Genomic DNA, 8,727 nt, shown 5'->3' on the forward strand with positions numbered 1-8,727 from the left:
CAAATAAGCCGAAGAGGGCTGCCACCTACCGAACCTTAAACTAAACTGTACGTGCCAGTAACCAAAAGTTCCATACAAGTACAAGGCAACCTAATTTAAAAACAATTAAATAAGAAAACTCTGAACTTTATGAAAATTAATTAACCTGAAAGTAGGTGTAGCTGAGTTGAATGCTTCTGAACCAGAAATCATGATTCTTACTTTCTCGATCTCCTACTCATGAGCTACGACACCTACGCGCTAGCTAGCTGCCCTACTAATCGGTAATCATATATGATCACCAACCCATGTGAGCAAACGGGCCCAATTAATTATACAACCTTTACCTTGAAAAAAGAGGTCAGAGGATGGAATTAGGCATTTTGGGGAAACTTTAACCTAAAAGCACTATTGTAATTAAATATGTGGAATTTAGCTAACTCTACCCCTGTCACCCGAGGAGTTATTAATTTAGACAGCGGGGCCTAATTGTAAGCAATGTGATTAATTGAGGGATCTGATGGCAATTCTAATGATTTGGGGAACTAATTCGAAATTATTGAATATACAAGGGACTAGCAATTAAATAATTCATATTATATAAACCGAACACGATGGGTTTTCGAATATTCCGAAAGTTATGGGCCATTGTCTCATCATTTTCGAAAATTAAGGGGTTTTTCCGAAATTTAGCATTCTATTAACGACTGCATATCTTGTGGGGCCAGTGAGAGAGGCAGTTAGTTTCAATGGGCCTTAACGTTGACTTGACTAGCCTATATTCGTTTGGCCACAATGTCGACACTTGGGCCAGGCTTTTCCAATATGCATCAAGGAAAGTGGATTCTTTTTGTCCTTATCTATATGCACATTCTGTAGGCAGCAATAATTCATTTAATGTTTTGTCAGCTTATGTATAATTCTCTTACAGCTATTACATTAAAAGCTACTCATCTTCTTCTTCTTCTTCTTTTCGCATATGAATCGGGACGTGACTTTTCATGTTTTTGGAACCAGAGACGTCTGGAGAAGATAAGTGGAGGGGTAATTTTTGGTTTTTTTTTTCCAAAATACATTCTTTTTTTTTGTATTGATGACGTGTATGGACCTTGAAACATTAAATGCTACTTTTTGGGGCTGAATCACATGGCCCATAATACAAGGGACTAGGTCACATGGAGTTTCTGCTTTTGGGGCATGGATACATTTTTCCCTTTTATTATTTATTTTTTAGTAATCATGATCAAATCTTAACTAATATGGTAATTAACAAACTCTTTAAAAAGAGCATACTTATTAAAATCTAATTAATAACTTAACTAATCAGTTTCCTTCCCATCAAAGAAGGAAGCACCGGTCAACTTTCTCACCTCTCCTGGAGAGACTAGATCTACTCTAAGGCCGACAGACATCCTTGTCTACAGTTGGAGCGGGGGGAAACACGCTTGTGTTGATCTCACGGGGGTATCTCCGTTGGTGGGGTTTGGTAATGGAGTGTTCAAGGTTGGGCATGCAGCGGATAGGGCGACAGAGGCGAAGGTGGGCAAACATGATCAAGCTTGCAAGGACAACCAACATAGTTTCATCCCGTTCGCGTTCGATACATTTGGTTTCCTTGCAGCTGATGCGGTGGAGTTCCTTAGGAGGGAACAGAAATTCATGAACAAGAATGTGGCGACGGCAGGATCAGCTGAGTATGTTTTTCGTAGGTTGGGTTTTGCAATACAGAAAGGATTGGCGGCGTAGCTTGTTGGCCGCTTGTCAACATCAGATGTGTAATATTTTTCTCGTTATCAATGATATTCTCTCTTTTATACAGAAAAAAAATTGGAACATAAAAATTTGTAAATTATTTTATTATATATAATTAATATTTTAAGCGTTTGTTATAGTAAATAGGAAAAATTTTAATATGCTAAAATTTCAGAAAAGTAAATAGAATTTTTTTAAAACAATCCGACAACTATCATTATTCAAACGATTTTTTATAGTAAGAAATCCAAATTTGTTATTCATCAGTTAAAATTAATTATTTGGAATATTTATGCATTTTTTTTTAAATTGTGAAATTAATTATTTGGAATATTTATGCATTTTTTTAAATTGATGAGGTTTTCCACGTGTCACCCTTAAAATGATTTAGATTTTTGCGGACGGCCGGATGAATATTTTTCATCCAGCCAGAAATTTTAAGTAGAAAAGAGCTGATGTGATGAGTTCTTGGAGAGTTTAAGGAGAAATTAAAGGTTTTGCTTTAAGGTATACATTTATTAACATATTTATTGCCTAGAATTATAATACAAGCTAGTCTTGTTAAACGTTGAAATAAAATTCTGTTCATTCTTTTGCTAATAAAATAAACTACCATTGCAAATAATATGTGAACGATTATATCTCACGGGAAATAAGATAACATGAATCTAGTATTATAGAAACCAATTACATATATATTTGTTCCAATAAAATTAACATCATTTGCTCGTCAGCTGCATGTATTCTTGTGGGTCCCGAATCCTCTCGAAAAATGGACACCCCGGCTACAATTTTATTGCGATTAAGTTCGCTAGTTCGCGCAACTACCTAGGATTCCACCAAGGCCACCAAAATAAAACTTGAATCCTTTCTCTTCGCTAAAAAACTCCCCCACCCTATAGCAATCGCTTCTGTCGACGTAAGAACGAACTCCAGCCCTCGTCAAGTTGTAGAGCTCTCCGTGTTTATTCACGAACCGAATGTTCTGGATCGCTGCTGCTCTGCTCTCGCCTTCTTCAGGAAAGTGGCCGCTACCCATCAGAGGACTTTCCTCGTCATCGCCGAAGTCAACACTTCCACCCCAATTGATTTCTTGGGCGCTTTCAGATAGACTTTTGAATAATGTTTTCGGCCAGTAGCCTATTGGTGAATCGTCCACGTACAGCCACCAATTCTCAGTTTTCTCATCCTGTCATCATAAATCATAAAGCATATATATGTATTAAACCCAGAAAATTAAAGCTGAATAACAAAATATCATTATTCTTCATAACAATAATATTAGAAGCTTTATATCCTGTATCTTAAGAGAACAATGAAGATATTTAATTAGGATCAATTGGAAGAAGTCAAAAAGGATAATTGTATCACCTTGTAGATTTTAACTTTGACAACAACTTGGAATCCATTATATTCCGAAACTGGATAAATCTTAAATCCCGGGAGTTTGGAAGGCGTAGTAACCCGAGGCACGAAACCTTCGCATTGAAGGTTGTAGCAGCCTGTAGCTCGGTAACCATCAGCCTTGCATACAACGCGTCAAGTATGGTAAGTTTGATAATTAACATGTACTAAACATGCATTACTATATATCATCATGCATTAAGATAAAACTTACCGTCCAATAAGTGAAAAAATGAGTATCCGTATCATTGTAAAGCAACGGATATACCTAGCATACAAAACGTGAATATGTAATCATGTCTAGTAAGTGCTACAGTACGATTTCATAATTATTAATTACTCACGTGCCATCCGGCTACTATTGAATTGAAATCTCCAACTGGACCATCCAAGCCACCAACAACGTCAATAGATACTGTAGTAAACTGGTCATGTTGAACTTTTGGTAACGCGTAGACAACGAGTTCGGCTTCAGTTCCATATTGTCCTTCGCCACTTCGATATATTGCAAACTGTACATGAAATTAAATAGAAAGGGATGAGAACTAAATATGCGTTGTCAATCGAGATTTTAATTAAGTTCATAAAATGTAATTAAATAAACTGATCAATTTTAAATGACTGGCGAATAAGTCTCACATGTTCAAGACGATTAGATACGGCATTCGTAGCAAGATTATCATTAGAAGCATAATTTTTTCCTCGAAACGGAACCTTTTCTCTGCCATCTATTTTATGAGAGTCCTTGTTCTGCATCCAAAAAATATTTACAGCGTAAGAACTTGAGGTTACTCCCAAATTTTTTTTTTTTTTTGGTATACATATATAATAATGGGATGCCAAGAACAACAGTTTTATCACTAGAAGAAAATATCCATAAAAATGCATGTATTAACCAAACAACCAGTGAATTAAATTTATATACCAGAGTGGCACAATCTATATATCCTATTGGACGCAAAGAATAAGAAAAAGTATATACCATAGTGGTTCGTTTCCCTGTCTCTGTACCATCAACTCCTCCATTGCCACGAAGGGCAAGGTAAAGGAAAATAAGCCCTACACCGTAGAACTTTGTGAATGCCATTTTGTTTATTTTCTCGCTTGAGGACAAGGGTTAATTAGGCGGTCATGGTATGCAATCCTTTAATAGGATGGATACATGTATGGGTACTGAATGATTTCCATTTAGGTTTCTATAATTAAGATGGAAATATATATTATTTCGAATCTTTCTACGGATGAATTTTATACGCTTAAGCACAAGCACAAATTTTTGTTAAGGAGTTCTTTCTTTCCTTATTCTTTCCATGCTCTGTCGAGCTCTGCGTTCGAACCCCTTTTGACCTCGGCGTTTCTGGGATCCGACCTCTGCATCTGGCGATGCCAACCTTTGCGTTCGAGCGCTCCCATCATCGCGTCCACGGGCCGCTGGCGACAGGCTATCGCCAGCCCATCAATCTCGCATATAAAGCAACCCCCATGCCCTAGGGTTTCGTTGGTGTTGCTGAGCCTTTCTCCCCCCTTCCGATTTTCTCTTCTGGCGGCGGCAGTGAACTGCCCTAAAATCGCAGCAGCGATTTTCTGATTAATCCCAGCTTTCAACAGTGTTTGAGGGGGATTTAAAAGAGAGAGAGAGAGAGAGAGAGAGAGAGAGAGAGAGAGAGAGAGAGAGATCATTAAAGAAGGGGTTTTTTATATTGGGGTTATTCATTTATTCTCAAGAGAGAATTGAAAGGGTTCATACCCTTTAATTATTAACATTGTAGCTACAGTGTTCATTTGAGAGATCTCATTTTTTATCTGCTCTTATAATTGTAATTTCTTGTTTGATTAATAAGAAATTATCTGTGTGGCTCCCGAGGACGTAGGCAGTTGCCGAACCTCGTTAAAACTTGGTGTATTTTTTCTATTCTGCGTTTCTGTTGCATTAGGGGTTTCAGCGTTAAATTCCCAACAACTGGTATCAGAGTGTGAAACGATCTAGAGGAAGTCAGATTCAAGTGGGAGCCATGGCCGCAGATGAGGGAAAAATGAGACTTGAGAAATTTGATGGAACAGATTTCGGATTCTGGAAAATGTAGATAGAGGATTATCTGTATCAGAAAAATCTGTATCAACCACTATCGGGGAAGAAGCCAGATTCTATGAAGGCAGATGAGTGGAACCTTCTAGATAAACAAGCCCTCGGAGTTATCAGATTGACGTTGACTCGTAATGTTGTGTTCAACATAGCGAAGGAGAAGACCACGACGGGTCTTATGGCAGCTCTCTCAAATATGTATGAGAAGCCATCAGCCGCGAACAAAGTTCATTTGATGCGGCGGTTATTCAATCTGAAAATGGTGAAAGGCGCGTCAGTAGCACAACACCTCAATGAACTTAATACGGTTACAACCCAATTGAGTTCAGTTGAGAATGAGTTTGATGAGGAAGTTCGGACGTTGATACTGTTGTCTTCCCTACCAGAGAGTTGGAACGCTACAGTCACACCTGTGAGTAGCTCGTTGGGAAACAATAAGTTGAAGTTCGACGACGTTCGTGATTTGGTTCTCAGTGAGGAGATCCGACGGAGAGAGACGGGTGAAGCTACAACCTCTTCAGTATTGCATACAGAGTCAAGAGGTAGAAATTCAACCAGAAACGGACGAGGAAAATCAAACTTCAGAGGTAGATCAAAAGACAGGAGGTCCAAATCAAGGAATCCAAGCAACAGCTCGAAGGCTATCGAGTGTTGGAATTGTGGAAAGACCGGGCATTACAAGAATCAGTACAAGAGTGCACAGAAGGAGAAGGAGGCGAAGGCAGAGGTGAATGTCACTTCCACTTCAGGAGGAGACGACGCATTGATATGCTCTTTGGAGAGCAATGAGGAATCTTGGGTGTTAGATTCAGGAGCGTCGTTCCATGCTACCTCTCAGAAAGAATTCTTCGAGAAGTATACCCCCGGAAAACTTGGATACGTATATCTTGGTGATGATCAACCATGTGCTATTGTGGGCAAGGGTGTGGTGAAAATTAAGTTGAACGGGTCAGTATGGGAGCTAAAGGAAGTCAGGCATATTCCCGACCTGAGAAAGAATTTAATATCCGTAGGTCAGTTGGCTGGCGAAGGATATACCACGACCTTCCATGGAGGTGATTGGAAGATCTCAAAGGGCACAATGACGATTGCCCGAGGCAAGAAGACTGGTACCCTGTATATGACAGCAGGTGCACGTTGTTCGATCTCAGTTACAGCAAACAATAAGACTTCAAAACTGTGGCACCAGAGACTCGGTCATATGAGTGAGAAGGGGATAAAAATCATGCACACAAAGGAAAAACTCCCAGGACTACAGTCAGTGGAGATGGACATGTGTGAAGAATGCATACTTGGAAAGCAGAAGAGAGTCAGCTTTCAGACAAGTGGCAGAACCCTCAGGAAAGAGAAGTTAGAGCTCGTTCACTCAGATGTGTGGGGACCAATAACCACCGCATCCATTGGTGGAAAACACTACTTCGTGACTTTTATCGATGATCACTCTCGGAAAGTGTGGGTCTACTTTCTGAAGCATAAGTCAGAAGTATTTGAAGCTTTCAGGAGATGGAAAGCTATGGTCGAGAATGAGACCGGTCTGAGAATAAAGAAGCTCAGGACCGACAATGGCGGTGAGTATGAAGACACCGGATTCAAGAAGTTCTGCTATGAGCACGGGATCAGAATGGAGAGAACCGTGCCCGGCACGCCTCAGCAAAATGGTGTAGCTGAGCGAATGAACCGAACGTTGACGGAGAGAGCCAGAAGCATTCGAGTACAATCAGGCCTACCGAAGCAGTTCTGGGCAGAAGCGGTCAACACAGCAGCTTACTTGATCAACCGAGGTCCATCGGTTCCATTGGAGCACAGAATACCAGAGGAGGTATGGTGCGGAAAGGAGGTAAAACTCTCACATCTTAAAGTTTTCGGTTGTGTAGCTTACGTGCATATTAGTGATCAAGGCAGGAATAAGCTTGATCCCAAGTCAAAGAAATGCACTTTCATCGGCTATGGTGAAGATGAGTTCGGCTACCGCATTTGGGATAACGAAAACAAGAAAGTGATCAGGAGCAGAGATGTGATATTCAACGAGAAGGTGATGTACAAGGACATGCACAAGATAGATGACTCAGAGAGCGAGTCAATATTTGTGGATGCAGATGATGTCCCGAGTAACCTCTCGGAAGAACCCAATGCAGAGGATCCTCAGCCAGAAGAGCCTGCTGGACAAGATGGTGCGCAGGAGCCCGACGCACCAGCTCCGATATTAAGAAGATCTTCTCGTCCTCCTGTACCCAACAGGAGATACATGAACTATCTGTTATTGACAGATGATGGGGAGCCTGAAAGCTATGATGAAGCTTGTCAGTGTGGAGATGCGAGCAAGTAGGAGCTTGCCATGAAAGATGAGATGAAGTCTCTCATCTCAAACCAGACGTGGGAACTAGCTGAGTTGCCCACGGGTAAGAAGGCACTCCACAACAAATGGGTGTACCGGGTGAAAGAGGAGCAGGATGGTTCCAGAAGATATAAGGTCCGGCTAGTTGTCAAAGGTTTCCAGCAGAAGGAAGGAATTGACTACACCGATATTTTCGCTCCCGTGGTGAAGCTTAATACTATCAGGACCGTGATGAGTATAACTGACGTGAAGACGGCGTTTCTTCACGGAGATCTAGAAGAGGAGATGTACATGCACCAGCCAGAAGGTTTCTCAGAAGAAAAGAAGAAGAACCCGGTGTGCAGACTCAAGAAGAGCTTGTATGGCCTGAAACAAGCCCCAAGGCTGTGGTACATAAAGTTTGACGGCTTTATGCATAAGGAAGGTTTCCAAAAGTGCAACGCCGACCATTGTTGCTACTTCAAAAGATATCAGTCCAGCTATATCATCCTACTACTGTATGTTGATGATATGTTGGTTGCAGGAGCAGATATGGAGGATATCAAAAGTTTGAAGAAGCAGCTGTCAAAGGAGTTTGACATGAAGGACTTAGGTCCAGCGAAGAAGATCCTTGGAATGCAAATCACGAGAGATAAGAAGAGAGGTCTCTTGTAGTTATCTCAGACAGAGTACATCAACCGTGTTTTGCAGAGATTTAACATGGGCAACGCCAAGCCTGTGAGCACACCCTTGGCCAGCTATTTTCGTCTATCGAAGGATCAGTCTCCTCAGTCAGAAGAAGAGAAAGAGAGTATGGCTCAGGTACCTTACGCCTCAACTATCGGAAACTTGATGTACGCTATGGTCTGTACGAGACCAGACATTGGCCTAACTGGTACGTTAGATATCTATCGTAACGGTTTACAGTAACTAATACAACATTTAGTGAAAAACGTTGCCATAGACCAAATAATTGTTCATAGGCTTAATATTTGTTAATGGGTTTAGGAGTTGAGTTTGTAAAGCCCGGTCTGACCGTAACCAAATCTCTCTCTCTCAAATGAAATCCCTAAAATCCCTAAAATCCGACCGCCCCCGCACCTCCTCCCCCAAATATTTCCCTCCCCTCAAGATTCCTCTCCCGCCGGCTCGAAGTTTTTCCCGCAGATCTCGACCCCGATCCATCGCCATGTCT

General features: G+C 40.9%; 1 protein-coding gene across 1 annotated transcript; it reads right to left on the minus strand.

Moving 5' to 3' along the window:
- LOC109834522 lies at positions 2,543 to 4,222 on the minus strand. Its single transcript, XM_020402567.1, has 6 exons — positions 4,118 to 4,222; positions 3,775 to 3,885; positions 3,480 to 3,647; positions 3,350 to 3,403; positions 3,103 to 3,255; positions 2,543 to 2,920 (listed from the first exon to the last, which is right to left on the minus strand). The coding sequence occupies exons 1-6, from the start codon at positions 4,220 to 4,222 to the stop codon at positions 2,543 to 2,545; spliced, it is 969 nt and encodes a 322-aa protein (XP_020258156.1).

The sequence above is a fragment of the Asparagus officinalis genome, chromosome 3 (assembly GCF_001876935.1).
Source record: "Asparagus officinalis chromosome 3, Aspof.V1, whole genome shotgun sequence".
NCBI lineage: Eukaryota > Viridiplantae > Streptophyta > Magnoliopsida > Asparagales > Asparagaceae > Asparagus > Asparagus officinalis.

Excerpts from the sequence above, each read along its gene's own strand:
- LOC109834522 (XM_020402567.1), bottom strand. The coding sequence starts at position 4,222 with ATGGCATTCACAAAGTTCTACGGTGTAGGGCTTATTTTCCTTTACCTT. Across the intron at positions 3,648-3,774 it reads TATCTAATCGTCTTGAACAT|TTTGCAATATATCGAAGTGG; the intron begins GTGAGACTTATT and ends TTTCATGTACAG. Across the intron at positions 2,921-3,102 it reads TCAAAGTTAAAATCTACAAG|GATGAGAAAACTGAGAATTG; the intron begins GTGATACAATTA and ends TTATGATGACAG.